Source organism: Cololabis saira, chromosome 1 (genome assembly GCF_033807715.1).
Source record: "Cololabis saira isolate AMF1-May2022 chromosome 1, fColSai1.1, whole genome shotgun sequence".
Classification (NCBI taxonomy): domain Eukaryota; kingdom Metazoa; phylum Chordata; class Actinopteri; order Beloniformes; family Belonidae; genus Cololabis; species Cololabis saira.
The window spans coordinates 6,383,034-6,408,310 of record NC_084587.1 but is presented as its reverse complement, the minus strand read 5'-3'; the positions used below and the strand labels follow the sequence as shown (position 1 = coordinate 6,408,310).

Genomic DNA, 25,277 nt, shown 5'->3' with positions numbered 1-25,277 from the left:
TAAAGATTTGTAGTTTTTTAGTGTGGCAGGGTTCCTACCATGCACCTCAAAGTTACATAGTGCCAGTGAAGGCGATACAGACCCCTCAGACCATGACAGAGGTTCATTAAACCTGTTGGAAGTTGATGTACCATCACAATGATTCTGGAAATATTATATTAAGGTGGAAAAGTTACATTGTGCTGCTTTAAGGCCGGGACACACTGAAGGGAGAAGGGAGGCCAAGACTTAGTAAAGTTATAAAGACGGAGACAGCCGGAATTTCGGGCAGAGTCAGCTGCGGGTTTTGTGCACGACGCCCAGCCCGGTTTTTTGGCCACTCTGTCCAGGACTGTCGGCTCTCCAGTCTCCTGTGTCGAGGTAAGAGTATTATAAGGCCTAGCCCTGTGTATCTATTGCTCTATCATTTGTGGGGGATAACTTGACACATTTATCCTAGCAAAAGAGCAATTGTGTGTGTGTCTTCTATGTGCAATGCTTGCTTTTCTTGTGGTAATAAACGTATTCATATATCATTATCGCAAAAGCGAGTGTGTGTGTGTGATTCATTTTGTGTTGCCGACCACTCTCGAGCCTTAATTGATTTTCTCCCAAAACACACACCAACCCGATAATTGGCCATTGAGTGAGGTAGGTGACTAGAATTGGGTTGGTGTGTCCCGTGCAGTCGTCCGTCGGCGCTCATTTTCTCCGATTCGACATGTAGAATCGGCCACTCGCTGTCGGCCTCTATGACCAATCTGATTGGTGGAGCGCTTGCCCTTGACTAGCGAATCAGAGTTAACCGGAAATGACAATGGTAAACATACTAGATAGACAGCGATGGCACAAACGCTAAACTATACTCTATCATGGCATCGGTTTGGATTTGGATTGAGGTTGATTGTATTATATTTCCATTATTAACATTGACTGCGTTTCCATGCATCAATAACCCTTTTAAAACCAGAGTATTGGCAATAACTTTGCTCATTTTTTAAAAACCAGAATATGACCCCTGGGTTACTCCTTTTAAAACCTGAATATCCGGTCATGTAAACGCCAAACGGAATATCCCCATCAAACGGAACAGGAATTTGTTTTCTGCGCATGCTCTGTTCACAAGGAATCTTGATCTTTTGAGTCCAGGAAGTTCTTATAAACACGAGGAAACGCAAGACCACGCCACACTTTTGGAGTGAGAAGGAGACTAATCACTTCATAAATGTAATGAAGGATATGAACATTTCTGCATTTGTAGACGGTAGAAAGTACCGGGATAGAAGATTTACAAGAAGGTGAGCGAAAAGTTGCGCGAAGCAGCATTTGTTTTGAATTTGGATACAGGAAGAAGAAGCGGAAATGACAGTTATTGCGTCATCACGTTCTCCGCGGGTCGCTGGTTTGATCCAGATATCCCGAATGATTAATTACCATGGAAACGGAATATTCAGAATGTTTCAGTAACCGGAATATTAGCAATAACCTGAATTTTGACTGCATGTAAACGTAGTCATTGTATCTTCGATCCTTCTCGACTTCTTTCAGAAGTGAAAACAGTTCAGTTCAGAACTTGAAACTAGACCGATCCGTCATCTCCAGTTGTTCTTTCTTTATCTTTCTGGGCGACGTCACAGATTAGCGGCGCCTGCAGTTATGAGGACGTATTACGCTCCAGTCGGCGTCGGGTCGGTGTGTCCCGGTGTGTTAAAACGCTGCCTTTAATTAAGATGTGTCCCACCCTGAGCAAATCGTCGGTTTGACTGCATCACTCAGAAGCGTGAGCAGCAGTAAGTGCTCCCCATGTGTGGCTTTATCGAGACGATTCATCACCTGTCTGTTTCCTCCCAGATAACATCAACACACGCCGCCGCGATTATATACTAACAGAAGAAGAGACGCAGCACATCACAGCACACGTCAGTAGACGTGCACCTCGCACAGCCAGAGATGTGCACACATCATAAAGAATACAAAAAAAATGTGTTACTGCTGTAATGAGCAAGCGATACTGGAGCCCTACTCACACACACACACACACACACACACACACACACACACGTCCACATACACCCCCACATACACACACACACACACACAGAAACACACACTCCCTGTGCCCTTCATGGTGAGAAAGTCCTTCCAGCCAAATCTCCGTCAGCAGCTCAGACACATTCGGGTGTCACAGCAGAAACAAAAAAGGACAGCAGCTAGTATAATCTCCTTCTCCACCCCCCTCGCAGGCGCTATTGTTGACTTTCTGGCTCCCAAACCAGGCTCTGTTTTCCACGCCTGAAACAGTTTTCTTGTCATAACCGTTTGAGCAAAATGTGAAAAGGCGTGACGGAGACAAACAGAGGCATTCAGGAGACACCCTAAATACGCGGTTTGGAAAAAACCCAGAGACAAAAACAATAAACTGTTTAGTCTGAAGCCACAGTGCTGACGTCGAGGACTGTTACAGGAGATCCCAGAGACACAACGGGGCTTATTGATCAGCTGGGAGAGGCCGGTCCAGCTGCACAAGGACAGCTTCACTCTGGACAACGGCGACTATCTATTTCTGCACGGCTAATGAGGCCACGAGCAATGGGCTGCACTGTCAGGCAGATCTGTGGACGCCCATGAGAGGTCCTATTATGTTCAGAGAGCCACACTTTCAACAAAAGCACCATTTATTCTTTTCCTTGACTTTTTTTGGTGCCTCAGTAACTGGTACAATCCAGAACAATGCAGAGTGCAGCTTTTAGACACGATTAAATAATTATTACCAACGTGGCCACATCATGCTTTCCCGTGTTTCATGACCTGTCTGAGGGATGACAAGAGGCCAAAACAAAGAGTTATACAGTATATGTTGAAATATTCATATGGACAAAAATACCAGGGGCCTCATTTATAAAAGAGTGCGTAGGATCCATACTAAAAGTGCATGTGCACTCAAAAGCGAAAAATGGCGTGGCCACAAAAAAAATCTGGATTTATAAAACCGTGTGCACGCAAACCTGCACGCAATGTTCTCTTTATAAATCACAGTCCAGCTGGAAGGTTGCGCAGGTGAATTAGCCTCATATCCCGCCCTCTACACGCCTACATTATACCATGAATGGGCAATACAAAGTAGTTCATGACTGTATTTGCATATGAATGAGCCTGCTGATCACCCGCAGCGGCTCCTGCAGCCTGTTTCTGCTGCGCGTCAGGATGAATGAGACGTGTCGAACAACCGTGCCACAAAATTTCTCGGAGACTGAGATGGAGATGTTGTGGATGAGGTGGAGGCAGGAAAACCACATTATTTGGTGGTCACAGTAAAAGTATAAATAGTATATAAATAGAAATAAAGCGAGTGAGTGCCACGGACAGATCTGTTGCAAAAAAAAAAAAAAAAGAAGTGGTGTGATTTGAAGGTGGAGGCCAAGAGGTACGGAGCCCCTAAAGGGACACAGATTTTTTTTTAATATATAATGAGTTTTACGTGCGCGCTACATGCGCTATTATATTATAAGTCTGATATGTGATGACATTAAAAGTATGACATGAATCTGGCTTTATTTCACCACCTCACCGCCTGCGTCGCCAGTTCCCCAGATCTTCAAAATGTGTACTAGGGTCAGGGTTGGCGTAAAGATACGCACATTTTTCCGTTAGTTTTTTTTTTTTTAATCCCAACCTTTGCGTAGAAGGTGCCGTGCGCATCTTTCAAGCCCTGTTTTGTGTGCACGCAAGCTTTATAAATGAGGCCCCTGGTTTCTAAGGTGCTGGGAATACTTCCTTTTGTGGAGTTTTTTCTAACATCGGCCCCCTATGACATCATCAAGGACAACATTTCCTTATATGGTAATATTCTCTAAGTGGTGCACATCCAGAGCAAGGTCGCTGTAAAAGCTGAAGTTCACAAGTGCTCAGTAAAGATGAAGCACTTGTATGTCTTACTAAGCTTTTCTTTGCAAGATGTCTCCAAAGAAATGCGTCTTTGGTTGTGAGCGAAGGTTAGGTAACACTGCGACAGGGCATAGTTATTTCCATTTATTGTGACGGTAATCACTCAGTACGTTTACATGCACTAACAGACCGTCGAATTGTTCCCTTAATCCGACCGATAGAGTTTTTAAAAGCCATATATACACCTTAACTCTGGAAGTGACGACACCACAAAAGCCAGAATATCAACACAGTAGGAGAAGAATACGAATAACAAAGAAGGAACCGGAAGAACGCCAACGCAAAAGTGGCGCCACCTGGAGTTGCGGAGTGGAACGCAATAATAACTCAATAATCAATTGTTTTCTCGCGCATGTTTACTTGGATTTCTCTGAACCTCCTGTTTAATCATTCGCTAGATCGTTGCCAATAGCTGGATTTAGATGTGCATGGAACCACACTGAAGTTCACTGATTATAATGCAGAGACAGCGTTGTTTGTCGGCAATTATAATCTCACAAGTTCAAAAGCTTTTCTATTTCTATTGACGCTTCTTTCTGACTCAGGTGGTATTTTACCACGTCTTACATCGACACCTACTGACACAGATGTAGAAACAAAAACGTGCATATCTATATGAACGATGCATCCAACTAACAAAAAAGGAGAATGACTCAGTATTAATATTGGTACTAAGACGATATTGGGAAAACAAATGCAGACACCCCCCACCACAGTTGATCTCCACATAATAAACTTGGTGGTGTAATAAGCTTCTGATCTGGTGATATATTTAGCAACATCATCATTATTCAGGAGTAGAGCGGTGGGGATGCACAGTACCGTATCTGATTTCCAACACATTCTTACAAGACCCAAAACATGCTCATGAAAGAGCCGACCGGTGCCTTCGTACGAGCACTGCAGACCGGTGAAAGAGGAGCTGAGGGATGTTTTAGGTCTAATATTTGCATTCTGTTTCAGAGCACAGAACTGGAGGGATCAGTGATGCTGAGCTGTTGATGGGATTACATGGTGTGTGTGTTTGTGTGTGTGAGAAACACAAACACACAGAGAGGCTTGTGAGTCCCTGCTATCAAAATCCATCTTGGGATGCAGAGTTCTGATTATCCACACACCGAAGGGTGATGGCATGGTTTCAGAGTTTTGTCACAAAGCTTTGTCAGAGTCTAATTACTGATCCACAGCCGGCATCTAATGGAGGATAAGTGGGCCAGACTGGGATTGTGCTCCACAACATCATCTACAAACAACAATTACAGCCGACAGTTTCCAAAAACACTGGAACGTAATTAACTTTCAACATCTATGAACATTAAAGGCGCCTTCCCAGATGTGTCAGGATTGTAGCATCATCCCATCACGGATGCTGATCGGAATCCTCTACACCAGTGGTTCTCAAATGAGGGTACGCGTACCCCTGGGGGTACGTGAAGGCACTCCAGGGGGTACGTGAGATTTTAAAATATACATATATTTAAAAAGTAGCATCCATGCAAAAATCCTTTAAAAATAAATATTTCATAAATAACTGAGGAAAATATAAGTCTAAATTCATAAAATTTGATTTGATTTGATTTGTTTATTTGCACAACATAAAAACGGTACAAAAGTTGAAATGAACATAAAAGCATGAAAATATGTGCAGGTGAGAAAGGAAGCCCTAAATGGGCTTATTCAAAGTTCTCACCAAGAAAATACATTATACTGTAATAATAGCAAGAACAAAAAACAGCGTTCCAAAAAGATGGATATTTACAAACAAACAATTTCTCGGTTGAATGAGTGTGTGTGCTTGCATGTGAGCATGCATATGTGTGTTTGTATGTGTTTGTGTGTGCGTGTGTATGTGCACGTGCAGAAGTGAGTCCACATTAAGTGGAAGCACTTCTAGACGCTTGATCCATAAGGCTGGTCTTCAATCTCTGTTTAAAACTACTAATAGACAGTGAGGATTTAGCAATAAGTATATGACAATTCCAGAGTGAGGAACCTCTGTCTTTGATGGAGAACTGACTGCTATTGGTACGACTGAATGAAGATTGGAGATCCTCAAATTGTCTGGTATTATAGTTATGAATTTGTGAATTGGCCTTAAAAAAATCTTTGAAAGTACTTGGAAGCATATTTGCAAGATAAGTGCATTTGTAAATGAAAGCACATGATTGGAGTATGTTAATATCATAGATGGATAATAAATTTAATTTTTTAAACAAAGGGGCAGATGGGGCCAAATAGGAAGCAGAAGTAGCTATTCTTACAAACTTCTTTTGAGTAATGAGTAATTTGTGTAAATTTGATGAATATGTACTTGCCCAAACAAAAATGAATTTTATCTTCAGGAGTAGGCTATTCAACTTATTATCCTAAAACCCCAGAGTATCCCCCACACCAGGATGGTTCCACCTAACTTGTCAATCACCTGGATTCACCTGTCAATCACTTGGACCAACGATGGAGTCGTGGTTGAATGTTTAATAAATCAGTTACTGATGGCACAGTGCTCTGTTTTAGGTCTTTTCTTTTACAACCAAAAGTGCTTTGCGCTGGTTAGGGGGTACTTGGCTGAAAAAATATTTCACAGGGGGTACATCACTGAAAAAAGGTTGAGGACCACTGCTCTACACAAACATGTCAGGTTGAACGTTTTTAAGTATTGTCTCTGTTTACTCACGTTTACACTTCTGTTCTCCTGTTTTACATAAACTGGTTGACTTCCCACATTATCTGAAGGCTAGCCTTGATATCATCTTGGAATATCCTCGTTCCAACAGAGAAGATGGAAAAACCTGGTCATTCAGTTTTTTCCTCACTTTTAGACGCATTATTATATTATTTGAAAAAAATTAATAAAATTGATTGTTACTATTGTTGTAGATTTTAATGTAACTGGTCTTTTGTCGACCTTATTCTGAGGAATATTTACAAACTCTGCTGAGCGCTGGAGTCTCCAGTATCACTGAAATGCAGCCAGATGCTGCTTGTGTTTCGCTTTTCAGCTAATTTCTTCACTTTGCCTGATGTGCTTTCATCTCAATCCAACTCCCCCGTTCCTCTGGCGCTCTGTGGTTACCGAGTAAACACCTCTAACTCTAACTTCCCACGCTGTCTTTGGTGCGTCTGCCCTCGTCTGAGCTGGCACGTGATTGGCCGTACGGCGTGCCCATCAAAACAAGCATGGATTCTGCCCTCATGGCTCAACAACTGCTTCTGTCTAGATACAAACCTGCTAAAAACCAGATTTGGGCAGTTACTTCATCGAAAAAACCTTAAATTTCAACAAAGACAGAAGTTTGAGTTTTACACATCTGTCAAGAGATCACCAGATTCCTGCAAGGATGAGTAGATTTCCGGTTGAATTGCATATTAAGACACTTCAACTTGTGCTTGTGTTCGCTCTTCCAGATTCAGTTTTTAAGCATCAATTTAAGATACTGGAGCAAAACAAAATGAAACATGTGACAACAATGAGAATTAAAGCTTCAAGCAACGATGAACGGGCCCTGGCGCGTGCAATTTTCACCAATAAAGGTCAAGGACTCAAAACCGAGTCCGATGACACCACCCACGAGTCTTTATGTCAAACCATTGAAAAGTTATGGCAGAAAGTAGGGACTATCAAATATGGACCAATCAGAAGAAGGGTGGGCGCACTTTTTGGCGTCTATCGTCGCCATGGTAACGCTTTTGACTGAGAAAAGTAATTCACATCGTCGCAGGATGGAGACGCACATTTTGATGTATAACACAACTGGGTGCACGTCACGGTTCAGGCCGAATTAACGGCCGAAGAAATGGCATAAATTGCGCAAAAATTACACGATTAATTCAAAATGGCCGACTTCCTGTTCGGTTTGGGCCATGGCGCCAAGAGACTTTTCTTTAAGTTGCGACATGATACAGTTGTGTACCGATTTTCATGCATGTACGTCAAACCGTATTGTGGGGCTTGATGCACAAAGTTTTCTAGGGGGCGCTGTTGAGCCATTAGGCCACGCCCATTAATGCAAACCATTAAATATCACATTTTTCACCAGCCCTGGCTTGCGTGCAAAATTTGGTGACTTTTGGGGCACGTTTAGGGGGGCAAAAAGGCCCTCATTTTGTCGGAAGAAAAACGAGGGAAAAAAATACAGATACAATAGGGCCTTCGCACTGTAAGTGCTCGGGCCCTAATTACAAATCATCTTAAGCAGTTTTAGCCTGGTAATTGAGGAAATACAGGAACTATGACGTCGATCGCTGGAGTTGAACTCACCCAGTGTGCATGAAGATGTAGCTGACGTAGCGCCAGGCCTGGGCCCGGAGCTGGGGATGGTACGGTAACGGGCTCCGTAGGAAGGACGGGCTGGACACCTGCAGAACCAGCCGGTCCAGCTGGAACCCATAATACATGAAGACCGCCACCTGGAGGAGCAAACACCACAGAGTTGTAGGGGAAAGGATTTGGTTTATACGTTGCAACAAATGGAAATAAAAAAAAAAAAAGGACTACTTTTGTAATGACCGTATTTTGCGGACCATTAGGCCTTATAAGGCGCAATATCAATGAACGGGTCTATTTTCATACATAAGGGTTGTAAGGCGCATGATAAACATATAAAGCAAAACAAAACAGTCTGGTAAGTCAAACTTTATTCAACTCAGAATATCGCTCAGTTGTAACTAAAACAGAAAAATACTCTGACATTTAAAATCAGTCGTCTTCCACGAATCCACCAATAAAAAGGAGGAGCTAAGCATCGTACTACGTCCTGCTCTCTGATTGGTTCATTGTTGCTAGCGATAGCAGAAACCTGAAGTAAGTGTGAGGTTGGAACAACGTTGTACAGTAATCCCTCGTCTTTCATGAGGGTTACGTTCCAAAAAGAACCCGTGATTAGTGAAATCGGCGAAGTAGCAACCTTTTTTTTTTTTTTTTTCATTATTAAACAAGGCTTCAAATTGCGGAGATCGACACCGCCCCACCGCGACCCGATTAATTGGATTTGAACGGGAGAAAATGAAAAATGATTATGAAAAAAAATACAATAAGTACAGTAGGACAAATTGGGACTTGCGGGTATTTCATTGCTCTTCCCGACTCGCTCTGTAGCGTCTTTTTCTTCTAAAGCCCGTGTTGCAGGAGTCAGGGTGCTTGCTCTTTTTCCAAATTAAAATTCCAGACTTTTCCCAGACTTTTTTAAAACTGATATTTTTTTCCCAAGACCTTAACTTTACGTACTTGTATACTTGTGTGCCTACTGCCTACTTCATTGGTTGAGATTGTACCAATTATGTTTATTAGAAATGTTTGTTAGAATTTTTTATAGGCTAGTATTCAATGAACGAATGCATTATTCACAGTAAATTATGTTTTGACTGATGAAAACTATTTTTATAGTTTATAGTTTATATATAAACTATAAGTTGTATAGCCTACCTTTCTATTTCTCATTTCACAATGCCTCTGAGCATACTGTAAAATTCTACCATACATTTTTTCCCCATACTTTATTAAGACTTTCACACAAAATTCAAGACTTTTCTAGGTCTGGAAAACAGTGTTTAAAAATTCCATATTTATTAAGACTTTCAAGACTTGCGCAAGCACCCTGAGGAGTGTTTTTTCCAGAGAAGAACATAGTTAAGGGTCGTTGTTGTCGCTCTTTTTTCTTCTGGGCAAAAAGATTCTTATAAACCGACATGCCACCATCGATTATATCTGAGACTGTAATGACCGATTCATCAAAGGCTCCCGCTCTTCAGCTGCTGCTGATGCTCATTGGCCGTTCTCAGCTTGTTGCTAAGCAACCAACGTTATTGACACAGGAAGTGAAGAAGCGGGGAGACTGTTTAGCCAATCAGAATGCAGAATACGATGCACAATGCAAATCCGCGAAGCAGCGAGAGGTGAAAGGTGAACCGCGTTATAGCCAGGGATTACTGTATTCCAACATTTGATTATAATTAAATTATGATGCAGATTCATCTAATGACAGTAAGGTAATGTGGACTAGATGTTGGTGATGGTTGCTTGCAGCGCTACATAATTAGTTATCTATCGTTGTCTGACGTTGCAACACGTATCCAACCAAGGACCAACTTTAATGTTTCTGAACGGCCCGACCACAATCAAGCGGCTTCGTCGCTACCAAAGTCACTAAAACATGTTGACAGGTTTTTGAGTTCAGTTACCACATAAAACTGGTTCTAGGTCAGTAAACACAACTAGATTCATACATAAGGCGCCCTGGATTATAGAGCGCACTGACGATTTTTTAGATAATTTAACCCTTGTGCCGTCTTTGGGTCAAGGGAGGGGGAAGGGAGAAAAGAAGGAATGAAGGAAGTAAGGAAGTAAGGAAGAAAGGAGAAAGGAAGGAAAGAAGTAGGAAAGGGAGTAAGGAAGGGAGAAAAGATGGAAGGGAGGAAAGATGGAACGGAGGAAAGAAGGAAGTAAGGAAGAAAGGAAGGAAAGAAGTAGGAAAGGGAGTAAGGAAGGGAGAAAAGATGGAAGGAAGGAAAGAAGGAAGTAAGGAAGAAAGGAGAAAGGAGAAAGGAAGGAAAGAAGTAGGAAAGGGAGTAAGGAAGGGAGAAAAGATGGAAGGGAGGAAAGAAGGAAGTAAGGAAGAAAGGAAGGAAAGAAGTAGGAAAGGGAGCAAGGAAGGGAGAAAAGATGGAAGGAAGGAAAGAAGGAAGTAAGGAAGAAAGGAGAAAAGAAGGAAAGAAGTAGGAAAGGGAGTAAGGAAGGGAGAAAAGATGGAAGGGAGGAAAGAAGGAAGTAAGGAAGAAAGGAGAAAGGAGAAAAGAAGGAAAGAAGTAGGAAAGGGAGTAAGGAAGGGAGAAAAGATGGAAGGAAGGAAAGAGGGAAGAAAGGAGAAAGGAGAAAAGAAGGAAAGAAGTAGGAAAGGGAGTAAGGAAGGGAGGAAAGATGGGAGAAAAGATGGAAGGAAGGGAGAAAGGAATGAAAGAATGGAGAAAAGGAAAGAAAGAAGGGAGGGAACAAGGAAGGAATGGAGAAAATAAGGAAAGAAGGAAGGAAAAGCAAAGAAGGTAATAAAGGAACGAATGACGAAAGGGAGGTAGGAAGAAAAAGGAGTAAAGGAGGGTAAAAAAGGAGGAAAAGAGGAAAGGAAGAAGGAAGGAGAGAGGAAAGAAGGATAGAAGAATTGGGTCAATTTGACCCAAAGACAGCACAAGGGTTAAGGATTTTAAGTGTCTTATAGTGCGAATAATACAGTATACATGAGGACAAGCTTTACATTTTACACCTTAGCTAACATGTTTAATGTTTGATTTCATGGCAGTGCGATTACAGACTTCCTACAGGAAGGACATAGAAGCCTGGTTTCGATTTGCACAACCTCATCTGACCAAACCGAACAAGATTTCTGCACAAATACCCCCTGGACATAACGGACCAAAGTGCACGGTGGTGCAGTGGGAAGCTTCAGCATCATGGGACCACTTAGTATTGCCCACATGAATGTTTCTTATCTCTCCATGTACACCTGCTCACTGAGACTTTGCTCCGTACAGCCATGTACTACTGCTAATAAAGCATTCACCTCGGCTATAGTGACAGCCAGGATGAACCAGGGAGGGGGGCAGTAGGTGTAGCTGTCGAAGTACCACTTGCGGTCGACCTCGCGGGGCAGCGTCTCGTAGGCGACGTGGCGAACGAAGCGCTGCGACAGCCCCAGGCCCGGCTCCTCGCTGAGGCTGCAGCCCTTCAGCTGCCGGCTGCCCTGCAGGATGGCCCTCCGGAAACTGTTGGACCGCTTGTTGCTCATCTGGAGAACGGAAAGGAGAGGAGAAAACATCACAAACCAGCATCTAACCCTCAAATTACAATAGTATTTACATTTACACAACACTAGTTTCACTATTCAATGCATTGCTGGACAAAACCATAGCGGGTTTGTCATCAGATGTTTCTGAAGAGTAGTTTTGAAGCTCTGATAGTGGTGTTCTTGGCAATGCTCACTGACCAATCCCAAGTTAAATTAAAGCTGCAAGCAGCGATGAACGGGCCCTCGCGCATGCAATTTTCACCAATAAAGGTCAAGGACTCAAAACTACATCCGATGACACCACCCATGAGTCTTTATTATATATGTCAAACCATTCAAAAGTTATTGCAGAAAATAGGAACTATCAAATATGGACCAATCAGATGAAGGGGGGGGGTGCGCTTTTTGGCGTCTATCGTCGCCACGGTAACGCTTTTGACTGAGAAAAGTCATGCACATTGTTGAAGGATGGACTGTCACTCCTACTCCACACCTTATTCTGTTATGCCGCCCTCATGCACATCCTGTTTCACTTAACTTTTATGTCACTCCAGACTTCCTCACGCAATACCACCTGGTCAGCATAAGTCAGGATCCCTTACTACTAACTTACGCTCAGTTGCAAGAAACTTTGGTGTTATATGTCGCAGTTTTGGTATTTAATTCCTGTTTTATTTTGAAACCCATGTCCTTGTGCTTCAGTTATGTCCTGACAGCCCTTGTTCCCATCTGTCCTGATTGTTTACACATGTGTCTTGTGTAGCCTTCTGTGTAAATCTTGTCTTGTCTTTCCCTTGTTTCCACCCCCCTAGTGTCCTGTCACGTTTTCCTGTTTAGTGGTAAGCCCTTGTGTTTTTGTTGACCCTGCTCTGCAGCGTTTTTGGTTCGTTTTTAGTAATTACATCACATTTTTTTGAACTCCTGCCTCCTTGGTCTCATGCATTTGGGTTTTACATCCACCACCCCGTGACATGATGTTTGATGGTTAAATTTGATAAATTTGATTTGGTAGTAAAGCCAGCTTCTTTCATTTCAGACTCCTCAGTAAGGTGAAGCCCTAACTCCCTTCACGGGACTTTGAGGGAGTTATTCATGCTTTTAATGAATCTCATTTAGATTAATGCAACTCTTTGTACGATGGTCTTGATCTTGTCACCATCTGCGGACTGTCGATAACGCAGCAGCTCAACCTTCTGACAAGGAAAAACAGGCCCTTCCTTCCAGTCCTCTTTAGGATCCATTACAAGATTTTATTGTTTGTTTTTTAAAAGTGCCTCGGAGGCTCAGCACCAGCGTATCTGTGTGAACGTCTGAAAATCTCACACAACAGTTGGCTAAAACACTGAGCTCTACAGATCAGTTACTCCCGGGGGGGTTCCCACATCCAGGCTGAAAAACAGAGGTGACAGCATTTTCAGCGGCGGCCGCCAGACCGTGCAACAGTTTTCCTCTTGATGTCAGAGCTGCTAACACCCTTTTATTCATTTCAATTATTACTTTTGCTATTTTATTGCAGGAGGTTTTATTGCTCTTGGCGTTGCATCTTTATGGATATTGCTCTGTTTATCAGTACAGTTCGTACAGCAGCTTTTGTTGTTTTGAAATTGCTGTATTAATGAACTTTGACTCGACTATGAACAAGCTTTCCCCTAGATCAGGGGTCGGCAACCCAAAATGTTGAAAGAGCCATATTGGACCAAAAACACAAAAAACAAATATGTCTGGAGCTGCAAAAAATGAAAAGTCTTGTATAAGCCTTAGAATGAAGGCAACACATGCTGCATTTTTCTATATTAGTTATAACTGGGGGAAGATTATTTTTTCATTATGCACTTCAAGAAAAAAGTCGAAATGTCAAGATTAATTTTGAAGTACAATCTTGAGACAAGTCGAAATGTCGAGAAAAAAGTCGAAATGTTGAGAAAAAAGTCAAAATGTCGAGAAAAAAGTTGAAATTTTGAGAAAAAAGTTGAAATGTCAAGATTAATGTTGAAGTACAATCTTGAGACAAAAGTCGAAATGTCGAGAAAAAAGTCAAAATGTCGAGATAAAAGTCAAAATGTCGAGAAAAGTCGAACTATAGAGATTAAAAAGGAAAGGAAAAAGTAGGAAAAAAGGAAAAAAGAAGGAAAAGAAATAGAAAAGAAGAAGAAAGAAAAGGAAAAAAGAGAAAAAAAGAAGAAAAATAGGAAAAAAAAGGGAAAAAGGGTCAAACCTTTTTTAAAAAGCTCCAGGGAGCCACTAGGCTAAAGAGCTAAAGAGCTGCATGCGGCTCTGGAGCCGTGGGTTGCCGACCCCTGCCCTAAAGCAACATCCTGAAACTTGGGTAGTTAATATCTGACCACACAGGGAGAAAAAAAACCCATCCCATGTTCTATTTTTTGGAGGGGAAACTTGGACGGGGCGTGTTTGACCATAAGAAGCTCCTGTAACTGTTCGGCTATTCAGACCTGAAGTGTCCTTTACAAATAGAACTGATACTCACATCCAGTATTTCATCCCTAAATCATCATCATAGTAAAATCAACCAGTGGAGCCATTTAAAAACAGATCACAAAGGACACTTCTCACCCTGGACTCTCTCTGTTTACACTGTTGCCCTCAGGTAGACGCTACAGAACAATAAAAACAAGAACAACCTGTTTTAGAGACAGTTTTCATCCTCCAGCTGCAACAAAACTCAATCTACTCAAAAACAAACTGTAACTCATATGAGGGATTGTGTGCATGTGTAGGCTATTCTTAATTATTTATTGGTTTTAATGAGTGTTTTATTATGTGTTGTGTGAAAGTGTTTTATAAACTATAGTATTTATCTATTTGTTTTTTTAGCACTGACTGATGGCACTTTTCATTTGGTTGTCATATAACAATGACCAATACAGATCTAATCTAATCTAGGTGCCAAAAGAAGAATATAATAATAAATTCAGCTATACCAGGGGTCGGCAACCCAAAATGTTGAAAGAGCCATATTGGACCAAAAACACAAAAAACAAATATGTCTGGAGCCGCAAAAAATGTAAAGTCTTGTATAAGCCTTAGAATGAAGGCAACACATGCTGCATTTTTCTATATTAGTTATAACTGGGGGAAGATTTTTTTTTTTCATTATGCACTTCGAGGAAAAAGTCGAAATGTTGAGAAAAAAGTCGAAATGTCGAGAAAAAAGTCGAAATGTCGAGAAAATAGTCGAAATTTCGTGAAAAAGTTGAAATGTTGAGAAAATCGTCGAAATTTCGTGAAAAAAGTTCAAAATGTTGAGAAAAAATTGAATGTCAAGAAAAAAGTCGAAATTTCGAGAAAAAAGTCAAAATGTTGAGATAAAAGTCGAAATGTCGAGAAAAAAGTCGAAATGTCGAGGAAATAGTCGAAATTTCGTGAAAAAGTTGAAATGTTGAGAAAAAAGTCGAAATGTTGAGAGAAAGTCGAAGTCTCGAGAAAATAGTCGAAATTTCGCGAAAAAAGTCGTAATTTCGCGAAAAAAGTCGAAATGTCGAGAAAATAGTCGAAATTTCGCGAAAAAAGTCGTAATTTCGCGAAAAAAGTCGAAATGTCGAGAAAATAGTCGAAATTTCGTGAAAAAGTTGAAATGTTTAGAAAATAGTCGAAATTTCGTGAAAAAAGTGAAAATGTTGAGAAAAAAGTCGAAATGTTGAGAGAAAGTCGAAGTGTCGAGAAAATAGTCGAAATTTCGAGAAAAAAGTCGAAATTTCGCGAAAAAAGTCGAAATGTTGAGATTAGAAAGGAAAAAGGAGAAAAAAGAAGAAAAAAAGAGAAAAAATTAAAAAAAAAAGAATAAAAAGGGGGGAAAAAAAAGGGGGAAGCTCCAGGAGCCACTAGGACGGCGCTAAAGAGCCGCATGCGGCTCTAGAGCCGCGGGTTGCCGACCCCTGAGCTAGACAAACAAACACATCCGGTATATTGGAAAGGACTTTTCTTCCTCCTTTTCTAAATCATCGTAGATGGAGCGAGTCAGGTCAGCGAAAGTTCAGAGAGAAAAGCTGTGCCTGAATCCAAGAAACGTTACGCCGACTTTCAGATTAAAAATAATGAGAAAGCATGTATTTATCCCTTCATCCCAAAGCAAGAAGGAAAGGTCTCATCAAACAGCAAATTGAAGCATCGCCCCAAAAGAACGATCCAGCCAATAACATGGATTCTGTTTCTCTGAGGGGCAACAAGTCAGTAACAGCGAAAATGAGAAAAATTACAATAATCAGGAGGCGCTTTAGCTACTTGCGTGGGAGGGAACAACTGAAAAAAAACCAATGTTCCTCTGTTTAAGAAACATTGCTTTCTCATATTCATAATACTTATAAAAACATTATACTTCTTAGACCTTTCGGAGCACAGAGGAAAAGTGTTTAGACTCAAAAGACTTTGTGCAAAAGTTAGTACCCATCATTTTAATGATGTGATTTCTTTTTGTGTTAAAAAACCTGCAGGCTAAAAACACACATAACTCGTTTAATCATCCTATGATTCATTTAACAAAAATAAAGCGAAAAGGGAAAATATCTTGTCGGTAATACTAAGAATAGCTTCCATACGGTTTAAAAGGATAAGATCATCAATTAAAGCAGAAGGTTTTGGCTCTTTGCTGCACCGGAGCATTTAGGTTTGTTAATACAGTGCCAAGAGGGAAAGACATAAGCAGGAGAGTCAGAGAAGCCAAAGCTGCTGCACATCCGTCATGTTATTAACCCTTTACCGTCTTTGGGTCAAAATGACCTAATTCTCCTGTTCCTTCCTTCCTCCTGCTCTCTCCTTCCTTCCTTCCTTCCTTCCTTCCTTCCTTCCTTCCTTCCTACCTTCCTTCCTTCCTTCCTTCCTTCCTTCCTTCCTTCCTCTTTTCTCCCTTCCTTCTTTCCTTGTTTTCTCCCTTCCTTCCTTCCTTCTGCTCTCTCCTCTCCTTCCTTCCTTCCTTCCTTCCTTCCTTCCTTCCTTCCTTCCTTCCTTCCTTCCTTCCTTCCTTCCTTCCTTCCTTCCTTCCTCTTTTCTCCCTTCCTTCTTTCCTTGTTTTCTCCCTTCCTCTTTTCTCCCTTCCTCCTTCCTTCCTCTTTTCTCGCTTCCTTCCTTCCTTCCTTCCTTCCTTCCTTCCTTCCTTCCTTCCTTCCTTCCTTCCTTCCTTCCTTCCTTCCTTCCTTCCTTCCTTCCTTCCTTCCTTCCTTCCTCCCTCCCTCCCTCCCTCCCTTCCTTCCTTCCTTCTCTCCCATCCTCCCTTCCTTCCTTCCTTCCTCTTTTCTCCCTTCCTTCCTTCCTTCCTTCCTTCCTTGTTTTCTCCCTTCCTTCCTTCTTTCCTTGTTTTCTCCCTTCCTTCCTTCCTTCCTTGTTTTCTCCCGTCCGTCCGTCCTTCCTTCCTTCCTTCCTTCCTTCCTTCCTTCCTTCCTTCCTTCCTTCCTTCCTTCCTTCCTTCCTTCCTTCCTTCCTTCCTTCCTTCCTTCCTTCCTTCCTTCCTTCCTTCCTTCCTTCCCTCCCTTCTTTCCTTCTTCCTTCTTTCCTTCCTTCTTCTCTTCCTCCTTCCTTGACCCGAAGACAGCAAAAGGGTTAAACTAATTTCCAAACTATTTGTGATTCAATGTTGTAGAAAGAGAAAGATTATTCACAAGTGAAAAACATTCAATTCTGGGTGTCCAAGCACATTTAGACCTTATAGTTTCACATTATTTTCATTATGTCTTTACCCCCCCAAAATAACAACATAGGATTAAAATGAGCGTTAATAACCTTTGGCTGTGGTCGTATCAAGTGGAAAACATCTGTTCACGTCACGATTAATTTCAATTTGATGGAATTGAAAAGATAATTACAAGAAACCACTACAAGCAGAAAATAAGAACGGAGCTCGTGTGAAATCAGAGGATCGCTAAAGCTAAAGCTAAAGCAGGCGGGTCTTTAATACGACCTTTCACGTCGCCGGAGAGTCACTGATCGGAGGTAAAACTTCAGAGAGAAGCTAATTATTTCAGCTTTAATATCAAGCTTAGAAAACTGTGGGAAAATGATGACAGGTTACCATGGCCACGGGCGGACCGCACAACAAGGCAAAAGCACACACAACCCTCCCCCTGGCTTCCTTTCTCCTTAAAGACAGTCAATTCGTCTGGAGAAGAGACTGCAATTCCTCTCCTCTGTGCAAGACACAAAAGAAATAATAGCGCTGTGTGTTGACCCTCTGCCAAGAGGAGACGGGGACGAGAGAGAGGAAAGGTGAAGGAGACAAATGGGTGCTTGGCCTCCGAGGGACAATTTCACTCTTTGATCAATAGAAAATACAATCAAAAGAAGACATTTGCGATAAACAGAAAGAAAACAGAGCAAGACGGACACCTAGAGAGACCTGTGACAGGAAGTGCAGAAAGAAATATAACGAGCAAGAAAAGGTCATTTTTTAGAAAGTCATCGTATAAAAATAGTGAAAAGTAGAAGATGCAGTTCATGACTTGCTCCCTGCACGGGAGCTTCCAGGTTCTTCTGATTTACCATAGCAACCGCTGATATATCGGTTGGTAGGACCTGGTGTCAAAAGTATAATTTATCACCCAATAGATGATTCTTTTAAAAACAACAAGCTGCAATGTCAGTTAGGGGTGTAACGATACACTAATCTCACGATACGGTACGATACACGATATTGAGGTCACGATAACGATACGATATTATAGCAGTATTTTTTAACAACCTTGCATGAGGAACATATGACTGGAAAAAATTGTCTTTTATTCAAAGACACAAAATACAAAAAAATACTGTGTGTTTGCCCTATTGTTACAGTTTGTAATGCTTTATAACTGTTTAAGTTTTAAAGAGAAAGCCAGCCCAACCATTTTCCACAAACTGAACTAAAAGTAAATGTCAGGTTTGCATTATGCATCTTAAGTTTCATACGATAAAAATATTTTGCCACAAACTGAATAGTTTCTCTCATATATGATTTTACTTTTTTCTTTTCCAGAAATTTAACAACTAAAATTAAATAAATAAATAAATAAAAGTAAATAAATACATACAATTTTACACCATAAAAAAGATTGATTCATGCTCACCTTATAAGTGTAAGAGGAGATTTATTTTTGTTAAGAAGGTTATTTTGGTAATTCAGGGTTCATTATTTTATAAATATATTCTTTATATTCTGGTGTAAATCAGGGACTATAATGACACTAGTCAGTTTATCTGTAGTGATTAGTCTGTTTTAGATTGGGCGGAGTGATACGCCACAGTACGGCACTAGGTGCTGTGTTGATGTTCTGAAATCCTACACTGTTGAGGGACATTAAAGTACACTGGAACTCAGCAGAAGTTGTCCCCGTGTTTATCCTACTCACGACCCGAAAAAGGTTTAATTTAATAAGGTAAGGCTTAACTCTACACCAGCCTTACATCAGTAAAAGTTCAGAGCTCAAAACCCTGCAAGAGTCCCGTGATCGGGACCGCAAAACGGTACCTGTTTCTTCTGAGCGGAGTCAGATTTTGTTCCGCGGGTCGAGCCGCGGTCGCGGTCGGATGCACGTTACTAGTCAACACAATAGATTAATATTAATAACCCAATATCGCGATACACTTTGTCACCTCCACGACACGTATTGTGACGTTTTTGTATCGCGAAATTTCGTGGCAAGATATATTGTTACACCCCTAGTACACGGACGTGTACCGAAACACCAGAAGAACTTGGTTCAGATCCTGGTCTGTGGTTCACTGACAGCTGGCTTGCATTGATCATGCATGTTTGGTTAACATGTACCATTAACCAAACATTTTTTTTTATTGTTTATTGTTGGCTTTGTCTCGAACACAACAAAACCCATCAAATTAAAAGCATCAAAATATAAAAAAGCAAAACCATTTAACAGTCTCATCCAAAAATAAAACACACGGCAAAACAATGTGTTGGAGAGGGAACAGGAGGAAGCAGAACGCTTATTTAGTTCCTCACAATATCATATCATATATGCCATATAAAAATTTAAAAATTAATAGAAAAGAAAAGACAAAATAACAAAAAATAAATACAACACAAACAACCAATAAACAAGATCAATGCATAATTAAACCGGTCTCCTACAATATCCTAAATTCAAAAATCCAATCTCCCAGTCACCTCTACGATGATTCATGACCAGCCATGAATGCAGGCAGTTATATTTGTATCGTATATGATCCATCCCACAAGGAACAAAATAACAATCAAAGAAATACATATGGAAGGTAAATTGAGTTCTTTAGAGGTTCCCATTTTTATACTTGTCAAGAATTGTTTTCTTGTATGTGTTTTTAAACTGTATAAAGTTAGTGCTTCGTTTGATTTCATCATCCAGACCATTCCACAAAGTTACCCCACAAACTGATATGCACAATCTTTTAAGAGTAGTGCGTACACAAGGTTGTTTAAAATGTAATTTTACTCTTAGATTATATTGTCCTACTTTATCTTGAAACATTTTTTTAATGTTTTCAGGCAGTGCATTATTTCTTGCTTTGAACATTATTATTGCTGTTCTAATTTTCACTAGGTCTACAAATTTCAAAGTCTGTAATTTAATGAATAGAGGATTGGTGTGATGGAGATACGCAGCATGATTTATTATCCTTACTGCTCTTTTTTGCAATGTGCATATCCTTTGTAAGGTGCTCTTGTAAGTATTACCCCAAATTTCAACACAATAGATCAAATATGGTAATATGAGTGCACAGTACGGATTGTGTAGTGTTGTTTGGTTGTGTCTACATTTACTCAGCACTCCAATACTCTTTGCCATCTTAGAACACAGATACTTAATGTGGGCATTCCAGCATAACTGGTCTATTAACACCCAAACATGCATGTACACGTAAGAGAAAAAGAAAAAACACTTTCAACTGTAGTTTTTTATTGCATCCATTGGCGGATGTTCATAGGAACAGATAATCTATGAGAAGTATTAATGTGTTGAGGTTAGGGATGGGAATCGAGAACCGATTCTTGTTCAGAACCGGTTTCAATTCCTTGGAATCGTTTGGAAATTTTGCAAACGATTCCCTTTTCGATTCCCGTGGGGAAGGAACAACGTCATCACGAACAGTACGTTGCATAAGTCAGCAGTCAATAGTAAACATGGCGCCCAAGTGATCAAACGCTCGACAGTCCGGTCACATTTCAGTTAAAAAGACGACAACAAGACAACTTGCAATACTTGCCAAGTCAATATTTCCTCAAAGGGAGGAAATACTACCAACATGCAAAAACATTAGTGCACACAGCAGCAATAACTATCAATGATTGTCGTGTTCTCGATCTGCTCCGGACCAACATCAGTAATTCTCAACCAGCAGCAGCAGCAGCAACGTTAGCATGTTCCTGGATAATAATACTGCAGGTAACTAGTCAAATAACAAAGACTGCCTATCATTTTAGCACCATTTGCCTCATTGTTTTCCCTTTTCCCCGAATGAGAATCGATAAGGGAATCGATAAAGAACCGAACCGTTAAGCAGAATCGAAAATGGAATTGGAATCATAAAAATCGTATCAATTCCCATCCCTAGTTGAGGTACTAACCCAGTCTCAAATGATCAAATGGCAACAAGTGACAGATTGAAGAGATTTAAATTTGCTTTTAAAAACATCTGAAAATGTATTTTTTCAGTTTTCTGGGTAGTTTTATTTTATTTCAAACTGTATTGTGAGTTTGATTAGATAACAAGTAATAAGATCACCACGCATTCACATTTAAAACTACTTTAGATCTATTTTGAAGTGTTTATACATAAAATGAATGAAAGCGGTCCCAGAGATGACCCTTGGGGAACACCCCTGATTATGCTGCAGTAACTGTATGACCTTATCCCTGCATGAGCTGAGATCTGCCTGAGATCTTGTCTGTATTATGCAATGACTGGGTCTGTCAGGAGCCACACAAAAGTGGATTCACATCATCCAAACAAACGTGGTTGCTTCCTCACTTAAAAGCATCACTTTTTAACCTTTTTCATTCAACTACAGTTTTTGATTGCACCATAACAGATTTAAATTAAAATATGATATGATATTTACATTTAAATCAAATTAAAGCATAAAGCAGCTCTTGGAATGCAGAGGTCTAGAGGTTAAATAAAATGTAATAAATGCTTGACTTACTGTATTGAATGTCAGGAGGTTATTTGTGAAATTACAAGCTGTAAATGATGCATATTTATTTTATTTATTTATTTAAAGGACAATGTGCAGGTACATTAAAAAGATGGCTGCACCAGAGTTAGTCACAAGCTAATTCCATCTGTAGTCCTTGACAAACATAAATACTACACATTAAGGTTTACAATGACAGTATTCAAATGCAAATACAAGAAACAGACTACTGTACAATGTCCTGAAACCACAATAAAAGGTTAACATTTAAAGCACTTAGTGCAAGTACAAAATACAGACTGATTAAAATAACATTGATTAGAATAATTGAACCTAAAATAAGGTTGGGTCAAGATATAATGTACATTTAGCAAGTACTGCAGTTGTTAGTATGTAGTATGCTACGGTAATAATCCAAATATATTGCAAATCAAAACCCACAGTCTGAGAATCAGAATCCAAAAACTGAAAACCAGGAAACAGGAAATCAAAATCTCTAACCGAGAATTGAATCATCTTTCTCAGTTACAATTTTCTTTTCTCTCATCCATCCATCAGTTCTAAAATGATCTCAGTTTTCGTAGCGTGTTTTTCATTTGTGCTTTTTCTTTTTGTGGATGCAATTCTGAAGGGAGTGTTAAATCAGCACTACGTCAATCTTCAGGAAGAAGGTGGGAGATAAACAAGATCTGGTAGCTCATTGACTACTGAATGATTCAGCATCTTATGTTCATGGAGAACCAGCAAGCAGAGGTAAGTCGTTAATGTCAGAATTGCGACTGCAAAAAGAAAGAACACAACTGAACAAGACGGTTAAATCACTGCAAATTCTTTTTAAAAGTTATGGAGAGAAAAGAAAGGCATCAATCAAAAAGACAATTTCCCTCTCAGTTATAGTTCTGGATTTCTTGGTTACGGATTCCTGTTTGCGATACACTTGGTGTTTAATTGACGCCCTACTAAACCTCTCTGATGCGTTTCTGCTGCAGCAAGCAAAGCATTATGGGTACTGTTGCCCTACTTTAACTTACTTTAACTTTCAGCACATGTGATTTTTAAAAACGGTCCTTGATTTTCTTGCTCATTCCTGATATTTGGGTTTCTGCCACAAAGCACTTGATGGTTTATAAGTTTTATCAACATTCTGAGTTTCCTCACCTTTCACATCTTTGTGTTTTGATTCCTCTTTACAATGCCGAGATAAGGAAGAGTACATGACAGTATTTGTAGATATTTTAGGAAATATAAAGCTATTACGGGACAAGGTCCGCCTTGGCCAGTCACAAGAAAGACAACATGTCAGAATTACAGTCAAGCAGAAAAAGAGAAATAAGCCGAATGAAAATAGGATGAAAAGCTGAGAGGGTATGCAAAGGAAAGAGGTGGCAATGATGCAAAGAAGAGATGGGACACAGAATAAACCCCTCACATTCGGGCTGTCATGGACTCTACCTTTCCTATTAATCCATTTATATTTTCTTCCTTAATTGCAGCTTTGATTTTTGGGAGAAACAGATCTGTAAAAACAGAAAGAAACCAATGCCAGTAACCTCAGAGGAAGGCAAACTCCCAACAAGTTCCCTTTTTGGTTTTTGGCCTGCTTAAGTTTGTTTCATCTCTGCTCCTCACAAAATGAATCCACATTTTCCTCCTTCATTCTCACTTTAATTAAAGTAGGCAACCCAAATTGTAGAAATTCTAGCATCCAGACGAGATGATTTTTTTTCTGCGATGAAAGCAGAACAAATGTTTAGCGAAAACCAAAAACAGAATGCAAAGCTTTTTCCAAACGCTGACACAGTTTCCATAAGTTTTAATGAGACATGGCTGACACGCTTTGATCAAAAATACCTCAGAGAAATATCTCAACACATTTTCCCAGCTCTGTTGACTGCAGCTGGGTTTGGGGGCGGAGTTAGCGTCTCAGTCGGGCCACTACAACTTTAGAGCCCGGTATTACAGTCAAAGCCTGTAGAAAAACGAGTGGACATCGCCTGTGACATCTCTCAAGGGTTTAATGAATAGCTCTTTTGAAGCCCGTTTTTGATTGTAGCGCCACGTCGGCCGGAGCCGACTCCGCTTAACGTTCGCTTAATCCAAAAATATGGGCCGGAAGCCAGCTGGAACCCGACCCGGTGTTCTGCCAATTTCTGCTGCTTTGCCAAAAAATGCTACCTAATCGTTTTCTACCTTTTTAGAGCTACAATTGTACTGTTTTACTCCCTAGCCCACTTCCTTTTCCCCCAAGTGGTCTTTGTCGCTTGCCAGGCCGTCATTGTAAATAATAATGTTCTTAATGACCTGTCTGGTTAAATAAAGGCGAATGGCTGAATGAATATCAAATAAAGCGATAGAATATTTTTTTTTCTCTTTATCGTATAATGTTCACAAAGTCTAATGCAATTAATGTCATGGGTAGTGTATTTTGAAAGATCGAATACTCAACATCCCATATTATCCATTTTACATCGTGCAAGAAATGATGCACACTTTGAAAAGCGACTGTGCGCATGCGCTGAACGACAAAGTAGCATTTTCTGGCAGGTAGCGAGGATTTGCAGAACGCCGGCTCATGCTGACTTTTGATGCTCACTAAAGTTAGTTACATTCATCCCCATCCAATCCTCATTTCAGATGTCGCTACCGAAATGACTTCTGACACGGGCGCTGAAGCAGAGACCGACCAACGGCCAGTGAATGGTTCACCCGCAGACAGTTGATGGAGCCTAGCTGGCTCGCCAAGTGAGTAACGCACTGATTTGATGGCCCGGTTAGCAGGGGTGAAAGTAAGCCGGTACGATCCGGTACTCCGTACCACCAAAAGATTCTGTGCCGGTACACAGTACCGGGAAAAAAAACACACGAATTGCTGACAATAATCTTGGCATACAGCGGGTCTCGAACTCTCCATCTCTCACACCAAAGACTGCGACGCTGACTGCTCAGCCAGGACTCAGCTCTGCCTTTTTTGACTGACTGAGCGACGAGAGTCGAACATAGCGATATAACCTAACTGAGTCCCGACCTGTTTTTTCATAATTTTTAAAATATTTGTACGATATAAATATTAGTAAAACTCCACTATTTGTGGTTTGGGGAATAGCATATTCCAGTCTTTACTTCCTAAACACACAACAGTCCAAAGATTTTTGTGGTTGGCTGACACATTACCAGCATATTTCAAATATGCTGGTAAATAATCACAAATATGATATTTGTGATTAGTTTTCATTCCTCGTGAATGAAAAAAAGAAAAAAGCGTAAAAAATGTTGAAGTGACGTTTTTTTTTAATGTTTTAAGTGTTTTGCTTTGATGAAAAAAATGCTTAAGAAGTTATTTTCCATTTCAATGCACACATTCTAAGAGACATTTTGAGACATTTTACTCATCTTTTACTCTTTTTTCATCAAAGACAGAGACTTGTTAACTGTTCAGCTGCTGATTAATTTAACTGCAAATGTAT

General features: G+C 40.4%; 1 protein-coding gene across 4 annotated transcripts in view; it reads right to left on the bottom strand.

Moving 5' to 3' along the window:
* rhbdl3 (rhomboid, veinlet-like 3 (Drosophila)) overlaps positions 1–25,277 on the bottom strand; it is a 180,189-nt gene that overhangs the window by 62,333 nt on the left and 92,579 nt on the right. For all 4 annotated transcript variants that reach the window (XM_061732531.1, XM_061732618.1, XM_061732705.1 and 1 more), the window contains 2 exons: positions 11,475–11,699; positions 8,183–8,331 (listed from right to left, as the gene is read on the bottom strand). In XM_061732531.1, coding sequence (XP_061588515.1) covers positions 8,183–8,331; positions 11,475–11,699 — 374 coding nt within the window. The remainder of the gene's footprint in view (positions 1–8,182; positions 8,332–11,474; positions 11,700–25,277) is intronic.